Source organism: Strix aluco, chromosome 11, assembly GCF_031877795.1.
Source record: "Strix aluco isolate bStrAlu1 chromosome 11, bStrAlu1.hap1, whole genome shotgun sequence".
Classification (NCBI taxonomy): Eukaryota; Metazoa; Chordata; class Aves; order Strigiformes; family Strigidae; genus Strix; species Strix aluco.
Window position 1 is genome coordinate 19,949,215 of NC_133941.1, and position 18,780 is coordinate 19,967,994.

General features: G+C 61.6%; 4 protein-coding genes across 11 annotated transcripts in view; 3 read left to right on the forward strand and 1 right to left on the reverse strand.

Annotated features, from left to right (window-relative positions):
* Positions 1–10,069, forward strand: part of DAG1 (dystroglycan 1) — a 52,821-nt gene extending 42,752 nt beyond the window's left edge. For all 6 annotated transcript variants that reach the window (XM_074836541.1, XM_074836544.1, XM_074836546.1 and 3 more), the window contains exon 3: positions 7,186–10,069. In XM_074836541.1, the coding sequence (XP_074692642.1) occupies positions 7,186–9,594 (2,409 nt within the window). In that variant the 3' untranslated portion in view covers positions 9,595–10,069. The remainder of the gene's footprint in view (positions 1–7,185) is intronic.
* Positions 10,070–11,549: 1,480 nt separating this feature from the next.
* NICN1 (nicolin 1, tubulin polyglutamylase complex subunit) lies at positions 11,550–15,350 on the forward strand. Its single transcript, XM_074836556.1, has 6 exons — positions 11,550–11,735; positions 12,158–12,331; positions 12,690–12,803; positions 13,256–13,327; positions 14,667–14,771; positions 14,894–15,350. Exons 1-6 carry the CDS (start codon positions 11,565–11,567, stop codon positions 14,933–14,935), a joined length of 678 nt encoding a protein of 225 aa, XP_074692657.1. The 5' UTR covers positions 11,550–11,564; the 3' UTR covers positions 14,936–15,350.
* Positions 15,351–15,484: 134 nt separating this feature from the next.
* Positions 15,485–17,633, forward strand: AMT (aminomethyltransferase). 3 transcript variants are annotated; one of them, XM_074835887.1, is made up of 8 exons: positions 15,487–15,841; positions 15,918–15,998; positions 16,109–16,240; positions 16,407–16,485; positions 16,598–16,743; positions 16,836–17,016; positions 17,136–17,291; positions 17,397–17,633. In XM_074835887.1, exons 1-8 carry the CDS (start codon positions 15,593–15,595, stop codon positions 17,573–17,575), a joined length of 1,203 nt encoding a protein of 400 aa, XP_074691988.1. In that variant the 5' UTR covers positions 15,487–15,592; the 3' UTR covers positions 17,576–17,633. The 3 variants fall into 3 exon arrangements, with proteins under 3 accessions (XP_074691990.1, XP_074691989.1, XP_074691988.1); XM_074835889.1 differs by lacking the exon at positions 16,109–16,240 and having other exon boundaries at positions 15,485–15,841; XM_074835888.1 differs by lacking the exon at positions 15,918–15,998 and having other exon boundaries at positions 15,486–15,841.
* Positions 17,634–17,686: 53 nt separating this feature from the next.
* TCTA (T cell leukemia translocation altered) lies at positions 17,687–18,639 on the reverse strand. The gene is made up of 2 exons (XM_074835890.1): positions 18,254–18,639; positions 17,687–17,781 (listed from the first exon to the last, which is right to left on the reverse strand). The coding sequence occupies exons 1-2, from the start codon at positions 18,601–18,603 to the stop codon at positions 17,739–17,741; spliced, it is 393 nt and encodes a 130-aa protein (XP_074691991.1). The 5' UTR covers positions 18,604–18,639; the 3' UTR covers positions 17,687–17,738.
* Positions 18,640–18,780: the final 141 nt, after the last annotated feature.

An 18,780-nucleotide genomic window follows, 5' to 3' on the forward strand; every position in this document is an offset into this window, starting at 1 on the left:
CGTGCTGACCCCAGCCCTGGCGCGGGCGGGCTGCGCCTTCCCGCTCCAACAATAAGGCTAAACAAATCCTTCCAAGCTGCTTGCATGGACCGATGAAAGGAGGATTTCTTGGGACACTCAATGTTTTGTAGTGACCTCCCAGTGAAACAGCTGTTGTGTTCCCTTGCCCAGGCAGAGTGGGACGCTGAATAGTGCCCTTATAGCAAACACAGAGGCGCATCTGGAAAAGAAGCCGTCATGGTAGGAGTATGTGAGGATGGCATGAGCTGGGCGTAGCCACTCTGCCTGCACTGTTGCGAAGCCATTTTACTGATCATAAAGAAGTTGGTGAGACAAAGCACTGCTTTTCGGGCAGGCAGGCTGCGTCCGTGCAGCACAGCCCCACGCTTGCATCCGCAAAGGAGGGGGGTTGCTCGGTGTGCGTGAGGCTTTGCTTGCCCACTTGATGGCTGGAAAATGCAGATTAGCAGCAGACAGGCAAACTTCTCATTTGGGTTTTCATGAGCACATAAAAGTAGAGCTTTGCTGCCTAGTTCTTCAGGGACCAAAGTTTGAACTTGAAAGTTGAGGGCCAGGACCTGTAATAGAGCCTCTGCAGCCTTGCTGTCCCTTAGCTCAGCTTTCTGAGCTCTGAAAGGTTTGATTTTTCTCAGGCAACAACTTCAGTGCACAGAGACATGCAGGAAGAGCTTTGCAGGGCTTTTGCTGGGACCAACTGAAATGCAGAGTTAGTTTAACCATCCTGACCTACCCTGTGCACAAAGGAAGCACCAATTACCGGCTGTTCCCATATAGCTTTCGGTCTCTGAACAGAGGTGGTGAGCTCCTGCTGGTAATGAAGACTCGGGTCACCGAGGCTGACGTACTTCTGAGAGCCAGTGAAGTCTCTGGGCTGTTTTTAGACTTTCAGGGGCAGATAGATCTACATGAAATGTCCTGGAGCAGCTTGTTTTTGTCTGTGAGTTCCTGCACCTTTTGTCCAAGGCATGCAGCAGCTCAGAAGAGCACTGTCTGCTGAGGATACCCAAAAGCTCCGGCAGGTATCACAGTCCCCTTTCCAGGGAAGCACATGTGCTATGATTCCCCCCCGCTTGCTCTGCCAAGTAAACGCAACTTTCCTTTCTTCAGACTGAGCTTTCCCATAGCGCAGCACTGTGCAGTGGCACCGTTGCTGTGCCCAGTGAGCAGAAGGCTCGGAGAAGTGCCCATCCCGCTTTCACCACTGTTTTCTGAGTCTTGTGTTTCTAGGCAAGACCTGTCTGGAGTCCTCGTTTGCAGTTCTGATATATTTGAGAAAAGGAGGGAGAATGTAAGAGTGGAGGCTCCTTCTTGTGTCGTCATCTGGTCGCATACAGGCAAACCCCCCTGTCAGGGCTGTTCCTTGGGGCCAAAGACCCGTGGCTGTTGTGGTCTGAGGATTGTCCAGCTCCTGCCTTGAGCCATCATGTTCCCTGACGCAACGCGGAGCCTCTGCTGCTGCAGGACCTGCCCAGGACAGGGGTACCCGCACAGCTTGGCCACATGCACACCCCATGCCTGCAGTCACTGGCTCCATCTTTGTGTCAGTGAAGAAGAGGAACACACCCAATGGACTCACGGGCAGAGCCTGCCTCCCAAAAGGAGGATTCCATCCTCTGGCTGGCAACCTGCAGGCCCCATCTTCTCAGCACTGCTCCTGGCTCCAGGTCAGCCGTACCACACCATGAAATCACTGCAGTGCCTGTGGTTCCAGCAGTGCTGGGGCAGATATGAAACTGATGTCTCTACCACCACTTGTTTGGCCTGTGCAGAGCAAGGCAGCCTGAAATCTGCCTGCCTGCATATCTGATTTGGGGCTGAGACTGCCTGTTGCTTCTGCTGACAAAACTGCCCGTTAGCAGGGGGTTAAGATGAAGCTTGGGCTTAGGCAAACAGCTTAGGTTTGACTCTTTCTTTGCAGTTATATTTGCATTTGAATTGCATTTGGATTTCCATTTTCTTTCCCCTGCCCGATGGATAATTGCTTGCAGAAGCCTGAGCACTGCAGACTTCATTTAACACGGGTTAGGTCAGTCGGCTTGAGCACAGTTCAGTTTGCCTTCTGTTCAGATGTAGAGAGGGCTCGGCCGGAGTATTTTTCATGATGGGCCATGCGTGATAGGGTAATGCTGGAGGAGCAGCCCAGAGGGGGAGTCTGTCGTACAGTAAATTGTCATCAATAATTATTCTCCAGATGAAATCCCTGGCATGGGGTCTGTCTCTCAGCAACTAGCTGGACACGGGAAGGGGGCAGTGGGAGATCTGGCAGAGCTGCAGGAGTATCCATGCTCACCCCTGCCCAGAAGCGGTCAGGGATTTTTTAGGCCTGATTTGAAAGGGTGCATGAAGGAGCGGAGTCCCTGGTGGCTGCTGCCGCTGCCCACGGGAAGGTCTGGCAGCAGAGACTGGGGAGATCCCGTGGGATCCAGGGCTGGGAGGAGGACATAGTGGTGTGCCAAAGGGAGACCTGTGGTGGGGTCCTACAGTTCCTGTCTCCTGGCAAAGGACTTGCTGCCTCCTTTTTGGAGGATTCATCAGGAGGAGGAAGACTAAATACGTGGAGGATTAGAGGGCACTCTTGTAGGCAAGAATGCGGTTTTTGCCTGAATTCCCTCAGAGGCAGCAGTTTTGCTCACTGGTTTGCTTATCTCTGTCTTATTGGCTACAGGGCTTTAAGATCTAAGTTTAAAAAAACAAATCAAACCGACCTATCTTCTTTCATGAGCGGACTGCTCTTGGCTGGCCTAAAAATAACAGGCCATGTATATCTGAAAGGACTTTGTGAACAAGGTCTTCAAAACCAGCCGGACCACTGTATGTATTTAAAATGGCAAACATGGCTAATTTTTTAATGGTCTTGAATACACTGCCAGGCTTGTGTAATCTTTAGCTGATAAGCATTCATTTATAATTATCTCAAATAATAGGAAAACAAAGACAGCCTTTTTTCTCTTGAGCAACGGAAGAGTTATTTTGAAACCAGACCCCGTGAGGGAAATGGCAGAGCTTAAGGCTGATATTTATTGCATACATAGTAAACTGGGAAACTTTACATGAAAACTAGAGATCCCAAATCATTAACTATGCGTAGCCTTAACAAATACCCTTTGAAGCAATATTTGAAGGAAATGTTGCTAGAACAGAGTCCAGGGCTCCCGGCTCCCTGTTTTTATGCCACCATGAACGCAGCAGTGACAGTGACCAGGACAGACCCACACCGAGGGCTCTGCTGGTTAGCATTCATTTAGGAACAAGTATTTTTATTCAGCCTGATATCTGCTTTGATTATCTACTCTAATCTTGCTGGGTTCTTCCTTTGTCGTGCCAGCATGGATGAATTCTGCTGCCAGGCCAGTAGCTGTGTTTTAAAGCAGAGCTGTGGTGTTGAACGCTTGTGACTTGTTGCCTTCCCAAAGATTTCCCCGGGGAGGCACAGGCATCTTCATGGGTTTCATAGGCGTAATACACATAAATTTGATTTTGTTAATCACCTCTTGCAGAACCCTTAGAAACAGTCTGCATCTCCTTGCAGGTTGCATACAGCTGAACTAGCTCAGCTCTTTTAAAATCAAGTTTAAGTGGATTTATAAATGTTTTGCAGCCGTCGCATCCCTGCTAGAACAAGTTGTCCCAGTAGGTGATTGCCTGGCCTGTTTTTGTTTTTCAGGAGAGCCTAGTTTTCGGTGTGAATCTGTCTAGCTGCAGTTTCATTTTTCTAGTGTGGACCCTTAAGAATGTGAGCTCACATATAAACTGTAGGTTAAAAATAGTTTTCCAAGCAGAAGTATTCAGACTGTGTGTCCCTCACTGTCCTTTTTGCACATGGGGTTGGCCGCCTTTCCTAAGTGAGTTTGGCTATCAAACATAGGAGCACACATGATTGAAGAGAGAATCACCTTGTGACTTGAGATCAAAGGTAACGCTTGTTGTACATCTCCTCCGCAAGTCATGTGCCGTGCCGGGAGAGGACAGAGCAGCAGAAAACCCCGGCTTGCAGGAAAGCTCTGTGTGGAGTGTGTGATCCTGTAATTAAGGGCTTTCGCAGAGTGCACGGCAGGGAAAGGTTTATTCCAAATGTTTCCTGAAATTACACATTCAGCATGCATTTAACCACTGACTATTAAACATTTTTATTCTTCTTGACTGTGTAAGCCTCAATAACGCTGTAGCTCCTTACGTTTCTGTTCCTAACGTTCGCCCAGCCCTGCCCTCCCTCCTCCTCCCCAGTGGGCAGGTTCGTGGCTAATTTTGGCACAAGGGGATAAAGAGTGGCACCATCCAGCTCCTGCTAATGTCAATGCTGGATTGCACCGGGCACTGTCCTAGCATCTCAGTTTTTAGAGGGTGTGATGAAATTACACCGTTTTAAAGGAACACAAGTGCATGTCAGCCCTTCTGGCTGGGCAGGAGCAGACCCTGCCTTTGTCCTCTCTTGGCAGAAGAGATGCCAAGGAAGGACAATTTGCTGCTTTGTTCCCACAGGAGGGAGGCTTGGCTCCCTGTGCCTGTCTCAGGTGAAGGGCTGCTTTTCCTTCGGGCTGACTGGGGTAAAGGCAGCTCCTGTTCTTGCTGGGGCAGGGGTGGGGGGCAAGTGCACACAGCAGCCCTGCCAAAACCCACTGTTTTCTGCCTGACACTCAGGTAAGCAGCGAGGCCCAATAGAAGGATGTTCATGTCAGCCCCTTGGTTCGGGTGGGACACATGGGGGTATAGGGCCTGTGGGGTGGCTTTCTCCAGCTGCTGTAAGCATGAATCTTCATTTCCTGCTCTCAGATATTGTTGCTGAGGAGTTAACTAACAGCTGTGCTAACAGCTTTAAACTCTGCTCTATAAACTGTACCCAGTGTGTGTCTCATGATGTGCTCTCCAGCTTGTCCAGGCTGGCCGAAAGCGGGGCTGATCCTTTGCAGAGGAGAGGAATGAGGGTGTTGCCCATGTGGTCGTGGCCGAAACCCTCTGCGGCTCTTGCACAAAAGCTTTCTCGTGCTGCTCTCGCCAAAAGTCTTTCAGGTCCTACATTCTCCTTGCAGAGCTGTGCATCCAGACCCTTCAGTGTGCCGAAACCCGCAGTGTGGTGGGGGGCTGTGAGCTCCGCTGCCTGAATCCTGCCTGTGGCCAGAGGGGTGGGAGAGCAACCCAGGACTCGCGGTCTTTGATGCCCTGCAGCACCGGGCATCGCTCCCCGTCTGGCCATCCCAGGGGCTTTCCCCAGCAGGACCTGCGGTCGGGCAGGCCTGGCGAGTCCAGCCCCACCTCTGTACCCGCTGCCAGACACGGATGTGGGGGCACTCCTTCCAGGCGGGTTTCCTTGTGAAGCTCCTCACCCAGCTTTGTGTTTGGATAAATTATGAAATATGTATGAGCTTTACCAAAGCACCCTTTCAGGAGGAGACCTGGAGCATGGCTCTGTGTTGGGACTGCAGCGAGCCCAGAGCCTCGACCAGGCTGCTAAATGTGTCTCTGTGGGCCCCAAAACGTCCTGTTTCCTCTTGAGTGTGGGGGGCTCTGGAAAGCCCAGCCAGGGCACTTTCCAAATGCCTTGAGCCGGGGAGGTGGTGAAGCTCAAGTTCCTCGCCCTCGGGTATGTACAGCCCTGAGAAATGTCACAGCCCACAGAGCTGGCAGTGTCACCCCTTCCACCGTGCAGCCCGAGTGGCTCCGCTGTGTCTCGTGATCCATGAGCGGCCACAGTGCAGACAGACGGACATGGGCTGCTGGGAATGGGGGGTTTGGGGCTTTGCAGCCACCCTCAGCTACAGCCCAGGGCAGGAGGCAGGAGTCCCCAGGGCCCTGGAATATGTGGCTTTCCCCTGCACAGGGTGAGGAGCACCTTGGTGGGGTGTCAGCTGTGCTGGTGACATTTCGGAGACATCTGGGGTCTTCTCCACATGAGAAAAATGGCCAGGAGACCCGCAGGGTCTGGACCTGGACTGGCTGGGAAGGAGACTCGAAGTTGTAGGAGGAGGGTGGGCTCAGGCACAAATGGATAAACTGGGAAGAGGAGGCAGCCGGTGAGGTTACCACCAGCTCCCTCCTCTGGAGCATATGGAAATGCCATCGTTGCCTGCGTTGCTCCTGCTGTTGGGCTGGGCGGTTTGAAGGGGAGGCTTGTGCTCTCGGACTGTGCCTCACCAATGTGTGCCACAAGTCGTGTATTTAAAAAAAAAAAAAAAAAAAAAGTGTTGCCGTTGACCCAAAAGAGGTAGTAAATAGTGCATTGGAGTCCTGAGATGCCTGCGGTCTGGGCCAAAGCCACCCGCTGTCTGTAGTCTGCAGAAGCAAGTTATTATATGGAAGTGAAATCCTTCATTTTAAGCTAACTCTGAGTATAAAGCCAGGCTGGTGTGCCATTCTGTGTGATGTCCAGCAGTGTCCCAGCCCGTGTGCCATGTCCCTGCCTGCCTGCGCTGGCCATCGCAGTGCTGTGCTGGCCAGCTGTCGGGTTGGCTCCCCTCCTTCATCCCCGGCTTGCTGTTCCTCTGGCAGTGCAGGAGGATGCTGTGTTTTAAGCAGCTGCATAGCTCTCAGGATTTGCTGCTGCTTGTTGAGAGCTGATGTGCTCTAACGAGGTAGAGGACTCTGAGCCATAGTTTGCCAGCTTCTGGTCCCTCTGGCTCAGCCTGGCTGCTGGGGGCAGCGGGATGAAGCTGAAAGTTAACAGAGAAAATGTATGTTCCGCTGCACTGCTGGAGCAGAGGGCTTGTGCAGGGTGAGAAGGTGAGGAAAGGAGGAGACAGCAGGGATGGGAGAGGAAGGAGCGGGAAGAGGGCAGTTGTTGGATCGGCTCTGCTGTGTGGTGTAACCTCACCCTCAGCTTTGTAGCAGTCCCCATGACTTAAACTCCCCTTTTGCCCTCAGAGAAAATGAACCACTTGTGCTTAGTAGTTGCACAGCAAGTGCTAGAGAGCTGGTGCCTTCAGGTGAGGGATCTTTGCAGGACTTGATGACCTCCTGTGGCTCCTTAAGGTCCAGTGCACCCTGCAGAGCTTGTCCTTGCCACCAAGCGGAGGAGACACGGGCTGCCCTGCTCTGGCCAGGATGTTCCTTCCCCAGTTGTTATCCTTCAGATTTTTTTCTTTAACCCTTTAAATTAAGCATTATTGCTGCTAGAACCTGCCCTAACGCTGTATTTCTAAAAGCACTTCCTTCTTTTTTTTTGTTTGGTAGATCTCCGAAGCTGGGAAGGACTCCTTGCCTTCTTGGTTACACTGGAACACAGGGAGCAGCTCCCTGGAAGGGCTGCCCCTTGACACGGACAAGGGTGTCCACTACATCTCAGTGACCACGCTGCAGCCCTTCCCAAATGGGAGCTATGTGCCACAGACTGCAAATGTCTTCTCTGTTGAGGTCCACCAAGAAGACCACAACGAGCCTCAGTCAGTGCGAGCGGCCGTCCAAGACACGGGTGACACAGCACCGTTCGTGTGTGGCTCGGAAGAGCCGGTCACTATCCTGACTGTCATTTTGGATGCTGACTTAACAAAAATGACACCAAAGCAGAGGATTGAACTCTTAAACAGAATGAGAAGCTTCTCGGAGGTGGAACTTCATAACATGAAGTTGGTTCCTGTTGTAAATAACAGACTCTTTGACATGTCAGCCTTCATGGCTGGACCGGGAAATGCAAAGAAGGTGGTGGAAAATGGGGCCTTACTCTCATGGAAACTGGGATGTTCTCTGAGCCAAAACAGTGTCCCCAACATCAGCAAGGTGGAGGCTCCAGCTAAGGAAGGAACCATGTCTGCCCGCCTTGGCTACCCTGTTGTTGGTTGGCACATTGCGAACAAGAAACCTCACCTCCCAAAGAGGATGCGGCGGCAGATCAACGCCACCCCTACGCCTTTGACCGCCATCGGGCCACCCACCACTGCCGCGCAAGAACCACCGACCAGGATCGTTCCCACCCCGACGTCACCCGCCATCGCGCCTCCCACGGAGACGACGGCACCCCCCGTCCGGGAACCCATACCGCTGCCGAGGAAGCCTACCGTCACCATCAGAACGAGGGGCCCCATCGTCCAGACACCCACTCTGGGACCGATCCAGCCAACCAGGGTAGCAGAAGGCACCGGCACGGCCTCCGTGCCAATTCGCCCCACGATGCCCGGGTATGTAGAGCCCACGGCGGTGATCACACCGCCCACAACCACCACCAAGAAACCAAGAGTCTCCACTCTGAAGCCAGCCACACCATCCACAACAGATTCCTCCACGGCGACGACACGAAGGCCTACGCGAAGACCCAAAACACCCCGTCCAACGAAGCCTCCCAGCACGACCAGATCCCCCATCTCCAAGCTGACGACGGCCTCCCCGCCGACCCGCGTACGCACCACAGCTAGCGGGATCCCCCGGCCCTGGGAGCCAAATGAGCCACCCAAGCTGACAAACCACATCGACAGGGTTGATGCGTGGGAGGGCACCTACTTCGAGGTGAAAATACCGTCAGATACCTTCTACGACAAGGAAGATACCACCACTGACAAATTGCAACTGACCTTGAAGCTGAAGGAGCAGCAGATGATAGAGGAGAATTCGTGGGTGCAGTTCAACAGCACCAGCCAGCTCATGTATGGCATGCCGGACCACAACCACATCGGGAAGCACGAGTACTTCATGTACGCAACCGACAAAGGCGGGCTCTTCGCTGTGGATGCTTTTGAAATCCACGTCCACAAACGCCCGCACGGGGACAAGTCTCCGGTGAAGTTCAAGGCCAGGCTGGAAGGGGACCACAACGCGGTGGTGAACGACATCAATAAGAAGATCATGCTGGTGAAGAAGCTGGCTCTGGCCTTCGGTGACAGGAACAGCAGCACCATCACGGTGCAGGACATCGCCAAAGGCTCCATCGTAGTGGAGTGGACGAACAACACGCTGCCCCTGGAGCCCTGCCCCCGGGAGCAGATCCGGACTTTGAGCAAAAAAATTGCAGATGATTCTGGTGGGCCGAGTCCAGCTTTCTCCAATGTCTTGCAGCCCGAGTTCAAGCCTCTGAATGTGTCCGTGGTCGGCTCCGGCAGCTGCAGGCACATCCAGTTCATCCCCGTGACGAAGGATGGAAGAGTGATCTCGGAGGCGACGCCGACAGTGGCGGCGGGCAAAGACCCCGAGAAGAGCAGCGAGGACGACGTGTACCTGCACACCGTCATCCCTGCCGTGGTGGTGGCCGCCATCCTCCTCGTGGCCGGCATCATCGCCATGATCTGCTACCGCAAGAAGAGGAAAGGGAAACTGACCATTGAAGACCAGGCCACCTTCATAAAGAAGGGCGTGCCCATCATTTTCGCCGACGAGCTGGACGACTCCAAGCCTCCGCCGTCCTCCAGCATGCCCCTCATCCTCCAGGAGGAGAAAGCCCCGCTGCCCCCCCCGGAGTACCCCAACCAGAGCATGCCGGAGACCACGCCGCTCAACCAGGACACCATCGGGGAGTACACGCCGCTGCGGGACGAGGACCCCAACGCGCCGCCCTACCAGCCTCCCCCCCCCTTCACCGCACCCATGGAGGGGAAAGGCTCCCGCCCGAAGAACATGACCCCGTACAGGTCCCCGCCGCCCTACGTCCCCCCTTAACGAACGGGAGGCTCTCGGGGGAGAAGGGGCCTCCAGCTCCACGCCAGTGCTGTCTGTGGGCCGGCAGCCCCCTCGCCAGCCGGGAACCCAAAACCCCAGCCCGCTCCCCAGCAGGCCCTCCCCGGCTGCGCCCGCCGCACCGGAGTGCTCGCGGGACTCGGGGGGACACTTGTTTTATTTTTGCCTAACAAGCTTTGGTTTTATTTTATTCATAGAAAAAATTCTCGGCTCAAACACGCCTTCCTGGCGACTGGGCTTCTTCTGGCCAGAGCCGGGGTGGCGGGCAGGGAGGGGGGACGGGACGGGACGGGTCGGGTCGGGACGGGAGGAGCAGGCAGCACTGGGGTAGCACTCTGGGTCTCCGCTGTTTGCCTTTAACACTAACTGTACTGTTTTTTCTATTCACGTGTGTCTAGCTACAGGACGTAACATGAAAGGTAGCCTAAAAATAATTAAATTCAAGGGACTTTCTGAAGTCGGATGTTTTAAGTTTTTACATTTAATCCGCTGTTTACCTAAACGGGGATGTGTAGTTTTGGGGAGGGGGAGGACAGTGCTGTGCTGCAGGTGAGCTCCAGGGGCGATTCGGGGCTGGTTAGAGGGAGGCCCTCAAGGACAGCCAGCCGCCACCTCCTCCTCCTTGGGGGGATCGGCTTCTTGGTTCGGGGTTTGATTCTTTTCTTTTTTAATTTTTTTTTAATCAAAGAAATCCTATTTTTCTCACGCATCATAAAATAGTCATCAGTTGAGTCAGACTGGCTTGGGGTACCTATGGCTGAGCGCGGGGGCAGCTGCCCACACCTCGGGGTGTAGCACCATGCCGGGGGCTCGCAGGAGGGCAAGCGCCGAGGTTGGGGTGGTCTTTTTTAAGCAAAACCCCCTCCCCGCGAGGTGTTTTGGCGACGGTGGGGTGTTTTCTCCATAGTGCGGTGCCCATCTCTGCCTCAACGACTCCTCGGGAGCCGTGCCAGAACGGCCTCGACGGCCCCCGGCTCCGGGCTGCACACGTCCTCCCGGCTGCTCCGCGCCCGGACGCTGTTGGAAAAGATAAAAAGTTTTTAAAAAGAAAAAAAAAAAAAGGAAAAGGAAAAAAAAAAAAAAGGAAAAAAAAAAACACCAAGCCAGAATAGTTAATAGTCAAAAAAAATCAGTGAACTCTCAAATCTAATTTTTTACTAAATTTTTGATACAGCCTCGAATTGTTTTATTAAAAAAAGACTTAAAAACCGGTGTACCGCTGCCAGCAGTTTGTACGAGCTTTAGCTTCCTAGTGCCGGCCCTGGGACCCACCGCCCTGCGCGGGCCGAGCTCGGCTGAGCCGCGGGGCCCCCCCGGCCACCTCCTGCCCCTCGGCCGCCTCTTCCTTCACTTTAGAGATATTATTTTTCGTCTCCTTCGCGCTAAATCATTTTAAGCATGGATTTACTTTTGTGTTTTCCCGGAGCGTTCTTTGGGGTACGTTGGGGAGGGAGGAGAAATAACCCCTGTGCAGCAGGGGGGGGGGGTGGGGGGGGCGGGAGGAGGGGGGGTCCCAGCGCACACCCGAGCCATACCGACCCCCTCCCTCGGGGGTCGGCGCGGTGCCGCGGCCCGGGCGAGCGGCTGGGTGGGCGCGGGCCCCGCCTCCGCTGGCGGGGGGCTCTCCCGGGCCGCTCCGTGCTGGCCGTGAGGGAGGCGGGGGGGGGGGGGGGTGTCACTCGCCCCTCCCCTCCTCCCCTCCCGCTCTGCTGTGAGCGTCGCGGGGGCGGTTTCCGCGCTGTGTACAGAACCGTACGGAGTCAATAAACCGTGTGCTTTACTACCGCCCTGCCTCTGCCGCCGCCGCGGGACCGGGCGGGCTGGGGCGGGCGGGCGGGAGCGCGGCGCCCCCTGGCGGCGGAAGGGGGGCTCCCGCTTCCGGCCCGCGCGGCGCGTGACGCCCCCGCGCGCGGCCCGGCCCCGCCCAGGAGCGGCGGCCGCGCGGCGCCGCCATGTCGGGAGCGGCGGGGCCGGGGCCGGGGCCGCCCGCGGGGCAGGGCCGCTCCCCGCTGCCCTGCGCCCCCCGCCCCGCCGCCGCGCTCCAGCTGGGCGGGGGGGCCGAGCCGGCGCGGCCCGGCGTCGCCGTCATCGACCTCCGCTTCCCCCGCGGCGCCGCCGCCGACGTGAGTGCGGCCCGGCCCAGGGCGGGGGGTGCCGGGGGCGATTCTGGGGGCGGCCCCGGTGGGGGGCGTGGTGCCGGTCCCGGTGCGGGAGGGGGGATGCCGGGGGCGGCAACGGTCCCAGTATGGGGGGTGGGGGGGATGCTGAGGGTGGTACCGGGGCCGGTGCCGGTAGGGGGGGGATGCCAGTGCCGGGGGTACCGTCAGGGGCAGCACGCGGTGTTGTCGGGGGGATGCTGCTGCCCGTCCCGGTAGCAGGGGGGATGCCGCTGCTGGTACCAGTGTGGGGGGGATGCCGGTGCCAGTACCGATGCGGGGCGGGGGGATGGCAGTGCGGGTGCCGGCATGGGCGGGGGGGGTGGGATGCCGGTACCGGTATGGGGGGCGGGATGCCGGTGTTGGGGCTGAGGCCGCCGGTCCCGCAGGTGCACGAGATCGTCTTCAGGAACTTCTACACGGCCTTCCTGAGCGTGCGGGTGCAGCGCCCCGGCCCCCCCGGCTCCCGCCGCTGGGTGACCTGCCTGCGGGACTACTGCCTGATGCCCTGCCCGCACACCGAGGAGGGCTCCCAGGACTACTTCTCCCTCCACCGCCACCAGGTCGGCACGGCCGGGACATCACCCGCGCCCCTGGGGCTCGCCCCTCTTTGCCCACACCCCCGGGTGGCCCCCGCTCCCTGGGGCCCTGTGCCGATGCCCCACCGTGCCCCCCACGGCAGCGGCGTGCCGGCCGGCCCCTGCCAGCCCTTCTCAGCAGCGAGGGTCCCCGTGCTGGTCCGGCCGGTGCCCCGTTCTGCCCACACAGCCACCGTGAGGTGACGTTTCCCTCAGGCTCCTTCCATCTGGGGCGGCTTGGGGGTTTTTTGGGAGGAAATCCCAAAAGTTGCCCCGGAACAGCGGCAGCCTGGCCAGCCCCTGCGGTGACAGCCCCCCCCTCCCTGTCTCCTCGCCCCGGCAGATGCTGTGTGACGTGGACCAGGTGACGGCGGTGCGGTTCATCCTGCGGCAGCCCTCCCCGGTCTGGCTCCACTTCACCATCGAGGAGCTGCAGATTTTCCCTCCTGGACAGAAGGTGAGTGGGTGCCGGTGCTGCCCTCCCTGCCAGGCACGGGCAGGGGTGTCCAGGACATGCCACCATCCTGGCATTGCTCCCCACAGCTCTGGGGGCTTCATGCTCCCTCCAGAGTACACAGAGGGGTGGGTCCAAGTCCTTGTCCTTCGCTGGGGCACTTGGGGTCCCCTTGTGTGCTGGGGGCCGGGGGAGGGACTGCTCCAGCCAGCCCCAGCCCTGCCTGTTCCAGAGGTGGATGTTTGTCTGGGCAGTGGGATGGAGCTGGAGATTGCTGCAGCAAATTACTGGTTGCAAACAACCGCTCAAAACTCAAAATTCCCTTTAATGACAGTAAAGTGACACTTATATCCATAGCAATATAACATGGGCTCCAAACCACAGCACGCTGCGTGGTGTGAGAGGTGGAGGTGGGATCGGGGACACCCTGGTGTGACCCTCTGGATCTGTTTCAGAGCCCCCAGAAGGATTTCCCCTCCTGGCTCTCGCAGCTGACCCCTCCGGAGCAGCCAGCCAGCCTACACAGGGTGAGTGATCCTAGCTGAGGTCCTGGGGGGAAGGAGGGACCTACGTGGGGTGCCACTCACGGGTGCAAGTGTCCCTTGTGAGGCTGCTGGCCCCATCCCTGCCCCGTCGGCTCCAAGTCCCCACCAGGAATAGCTGTGGAGCCCCAAAATAACCTGCCTTGTGCTGGAAGTAGTTTACAGCGTTCAGAAGCAAAGTATCTCCATAGGGATGTGCGATTTGAGGTGACACTTAAAGTCTACCTGCCCTCTGCTCTGGGGACAGGAACGTCCCCGTGGGAGCAGTGGGTGCGCAGCGTCGCCCAGCCGGCAGGTGGGACGCGTGGGGACAGGGTGGCCTGGCTGCTCCCCGGCGCTTTGCAGAGGGTGCGCTGTGGGGAGCACGTTACCCAGCCGGGGCAGCACGCGGGCGGAGGGCGGCCGCAGCCACGGCGCATGTTTACAGCTTGTGGGCCGCATCTGCCTGGCCTTTGGGGAGCAAAGTCCGGGCCCAGCAGGGCAGGGGTGGGCAGCTGGCTCGCCCACGGGAACCTGCTGAGTCAGCCGCTGCCGCTGCCGGTAGGAGCAGGCTGGGCCGGGAGCCGTGCCACGCCACCCAGCACCACCGGGGCCGTTCTGCCGCCGGCCTTCGGTGCTACGGAACTTCCTCCGCGTTGGCAGCGAGGCCTCTGCCATCCCTGGCAGGTCTGGGACTCCGGTCCCTGCCTGGCAGGCTGGGGGGGACACCCCAGTCCCCTGCTGCTCGCTGGGATCATGTGCCCCTTGGCAAGGGGTGGTCTGGGGGCGATGCTGGGGGTCGCTCTGGGCTTGGCTGTTCCCAGCATCACCGTGAGGCACCCATCAGCAGGCCGGTGCCGTGGGCAGGGCCGGGCAGGGGAGAAGCAGCACAGAGCTTTGCCCTGGCCTGGGGAGCTGCTGCTGAGCCGGCGAGTCCCGCCTGGCTAAAGGTCCCAGGGAACCGGCGCCTGCAGCGGGTTTTCTGTCACCAGGCCCCGGGAGCGCCGTGGAGGGAGGCTGTTGGGAAACTCTGGACTGTGCGATTAGGTTTTTAATGATTAGCCAGTGATCTGCTTTCTGTCCTCGCCCTGGACGCCTGCCAGCAGAGACGGGCTGTGTCGGCACCGCGGTACCTGCGGCTCAGGGTCACCCGTTCCCCCAGCTGCCTGTTTTCCTAGAGCGGGGCCCTGCTCCCCCTGCGTTGGGGAACCACCGGCAGGTCGGCAGCGTGGGCACCGTCACGGCTCCCGGGGGGGCGCAGCCACGCGGCCGCACCGCTGCCTGAGCCCGGGGCCATCCATCCGGGTCATCCCCGCTCCACAGCATCGTGCCCGCTTCTTTCCAGGAGCTCCCCGACCCGGAGAAGGTGTCGACAGAGGTGCAGCAGATGTGGGTGCTGACGGAGGTGATCCGGGCTCGCCAGGCAGCCGCCCGCATCGGGCGCTTCGACGTGAGTCCCAGCACCCCGCCGGCGTCGCGGGGGAGCCCTCCCGGAGGGGCTGCGAGGTGGGGTGGGGTATCCCGGCAGAGCGATGGTGCCATGCAGGGCCCGACGGTTGTTCTCTTTTCCAGGTGGACGGCTGCTACGATATCAACCTGCTTTCCTACACATGAGCCCCGCCGGTGCTGCCCCGCGGAGCCGGCTCCTCCGCACTCCCCGGGCCCAGGCGGATTCTTGCGCTCCTGCATCGACCTTCGTCCCCCCTGCGGCTCGGGGGGGCTTCCAGGCCCTCCCCGCACCCCTTCCCCGACTCCTCCAGCGCTGGCTGGTGGTGGGGGACAGCGCTGCCGCCCCGGCGCCCCCCCCCGTGAGCCTCTCCCAGGCCGGTGCCCTCCAGCCGCAGTTGTTCTGCTCTTGGCGCATCCCGCGCTGCTGCCGCGGGCAGAGCCCGGCTCCCCCCGCCCAGCCTCCGCCCTGGGGAGCGGCCCCCGGCCCTGCCGGCAAGACAAGGGGGTGCTCGGGGGGCCGAGGAGGTGCCGCGGGGGGGCGGTGAGAGCCTCGGTCACGACTAAAAGCTGCTACGTTGGCCCTGCCTGTGTCTGCCTGTGTCTTTTGGGGGGGGGGGGGGGGGGGGGGGCAGTGGCCGGGCAGGACCCGCACCCAGCATCCCCCCGGGCCGGGGCGGTGGGGGAGGCGGTGCCGGGGGCGGGGCGGGGCGGGGGCCGGGCGGACTCCATGTCCCAGGGGCCCCGGGGCCGGGCCGGGCCGTGCCGGGAAGGGAAGCGAAGCGAAGCGAAGCGAAGCGAAACGAAGGGAGAGAGGGAGGGAGGATGCTGCGGGCGGGCTGCCGGGCCGCGCTGCCCCGCCGCCCCCCGGGCTCCGCGCCGCTGAGCGGGGCCGGGGGGGCCGAGGAGGGGCTGAAGCGGACGCCGCTGGACGCCCTGCACCGGTCCCGCGGGGGGCGGATGGTGCCGTTCGCCGGCTGGAGCCTGCCGCTGCACTACGGGCAGGGCCACCTCCAGTCCCACCTGCACACCCGCCGCTGCTGCTCCCTCTTCGACGTCTCCCACATGCCGCAGGTAGCCGGGGCGGGATGGGGGCCGGGGCCGGGGGGGGCCCCCACAGCGCCTCACAGCCCCCCCCGGCCCCTTCCAGACCCGGGTGTACGGCCGGGACCGCGTCAGGTTCATGGAGAGCCTGGTGGTGGGGGACATCGCCGAGCTGAAGCTGGGACAGGTACAGGGCACCGGGGTGGCACCGGGCGTCCGGCGGGGTCAGAGGTCCCTGGGGGGCCAGGGGGGGGACGCAGGCAGCCTGCGCGCACTCCTGAGGGCCGCGTCCCGTAGGGCACCCTGACGCTGCTCACCAACGAGAGGGGCGGCATCGTGGACGACCTCATCGTCACCAACACCTCGGAAGATCACCTCTACGTGGTGTCCAACGCCGGCTGCGCCGACAAGGACTTGGCCATCATGAGGGTACGGGGCTGCCCGAGCCCCGCAGGAAGTGGGGACGTGCGGTGGGAATGAGTCCTCCCACCTTTTGGTGATGTCTGTGGCTGCGCCAGGGCGAGGTGGCCGCGGCCACGTGCGGGGCTGGCACCAGCCCGGCCCCCACGCTAGCAGCCTGCTGTCCCCCCGGCAGGGCAGAGCAGCCGAGCTGCGGGGCACCGGCGCTGACGTCCACCTGGAGGTGTCAGACAACGCGCTGCTGGCTCTGCAAGGTAGCGGGGGGCTCCACGTGGGCCTGCCCTCCCCCGATGGATGTCAGTGCCCTCCCCACATCCCCCCGCTTGCCCGGATGCTGCCATCCCCCAGAGCCACCTGCCTCCCCAGGTCCCTCCATGGCACGGGTGCTGCAGGCGGGGCTGTCGGACGACCTAGCCAAGCTCTCCTTCATGAATAGCATCACCACGACGGTCTTTGGTGTGCCGGGCTGCCGGGTCACGCGCTGCGGCTACACCGGCGAGGATGGTGTAGAGGTACCCTGGGAAGCTGTGCCGGCACCCCCTCACCGCGGTACCAAGGGAGGGGAAGGCCATGCCCCGCTGCCCCTGCCCCTGTCCCCCCGCAGATCTCGGTGCCCGCGGGGCGGGCGGTGGAGTTGGCCGAGCAGCTGCTGGGTGTCCCCGAGGTGTGGCCGGCGGGGCTGGCGGCCAGGGACAGCCTGCGCCTGGAGGCCGGGCTCTGCCTCTACGGCAACGACATCGACGAGACCACCACGCCTGCCGAGGCCGGGCTGCTGTGGACCTTGGGTAGGTTGGGGCCACGTCCGCCGCCACCTCCTCCTTGGGATGGGCCGGGGGGGCAAGTACGGGGACCAGTAAGGCGACCGGGTGGGCATTGCCGACCCTCGCCCATCTCTGCCCCGCAGGGAAGCGCCGGCGCACGGCCATGGACTTTCCTGGCGCAGCGATCATCATGGCGCAAGTGAAAGAGAAGCCGAAGCGCAAGCGCGTGGGGCTGACGTCGGTGGGACCCCCCATCCGTCCCCACACAGCCATCCTGGGCCCCGAGGGCACGCCTGTGGGTAGGTGGGGGCTGGTGCAGGCACAGCCCCGAGCTGCGCCCATGGCAGGGGAGGGGGCTGGAGCTGCCAGCCCCTGCTCACCTCCCCGCGTCCCCGCGTCCCCAGGCACGGTGACCAGCGGCTGCCCCTCGCCCTCCCTGGGCAAGAACATCGCCATGGGCTACGTGGAGGCGGCACACAGCCGGGCCGGCACCGCGCTCACTGTCGAGGTGCGGAAGAAGCAGCACCCAGCCCTCGTCACCAAGATGCCCTTTGTGCCCACCCAGTACTACATGGCCAAGTGAGGCCAGCGCCCGCCGCGGGCACAGCACCCCGGCCCCAATAAACGCCCCCGCCCCGCTCTCCTGGCCTCCCCTCTGGTGACGGCGGCGGGTGCCAAAGCAAGGGGCGGCGAGTGCGGCACAGCGCTTTAATGGCGCGGGCAGTGCCCGGCGGTCCCGGTGCTGCTCACTCCCGGTGCGTCTTCGCCGGCTCCGCCGCCGGGCCCTCCCTGCAAGAGAGGGGCAGCGTGAGCGGGGCTGGGGGAGCACCCCGGCACGGGGGGGGGCACCCGCCTGCCTGGGTGGGGCAGGCAGGGCTGGGGCTGCCCTTACTGGGCTGTACTGGTCTGGGGGCATGGGTGGGAGGGTGTTCCCTGGGGTGTGCTGGTCCAGGGGTGCGGGCAGGGAGGCACCTGCTGGGGTGCACTGGTCTGGGGGTGTGGCCCGGGGGGCCCTCACTGGGGTGCGCTGGGCCGGTGGCACATCCCGGACGGGGCTGGGGAGCCGCTCGCTGGGCTTTACTGGTCCGGGGGCGCAGCCAGGAGGGTGCTCGCTGGGCTGGGGCAGGGTGGGGGGGGGGGCGGCGCTCACTGGGGCGCACCGGGCCGGGGGTGCAGGCGGGAGGGCGCGGGCCGGGCCGGGGCCGGCAGGGCCGCGGGGGAGGGGGTGGCGGCGGCGGGCCCGGTAGCGGTCGGGACTCACCGGGGCGGGCAGTGCCGCTCGGCGGCGCCGTTGCGTCCGGCCGGGCCGGCGGGGGAGAGGGAGTGCGCGCGGGGCCGGGCGGGCGCGGGGCCGGGCCCGGAGGCGGTGCCGGGGCTCAGGCCGGGGCCGGGGGGCCGGCGGGCGACGGGCCCCGTCCGGTAGCAGAGCGCGGCCACCGCCCCGCCGTAGGCGCGCCAGGCCAGGCGGACGCCCAGCAGGCTGAGGCCCAGCCAGAGCAGCAGCAGCTGGCACAGCGCGGCCCGCACGTCCTGCGCCGCCCACTCGGCCGCCAGCTCCCGGCCCAGCGCGGCCAGCGCCCGCCACGGGCCCTGCCAGCCCGCCGCCGCCATGGCTGCGCCGGGGGCGGGGCCTCCCCGGGGCGGGGCCGTCCTGGCGGGCAGAGCCCCTCGCGGATGGGCCGCTCCCGGGGGCGGGGCTAGGGGCGGGGATTCAGCGATGGGCGGGGCCTTCAGGGATCGGCTCCGGGCGCGGGGTTGGGGCGGGGCCTTCGGGAATGGACTTCCCGG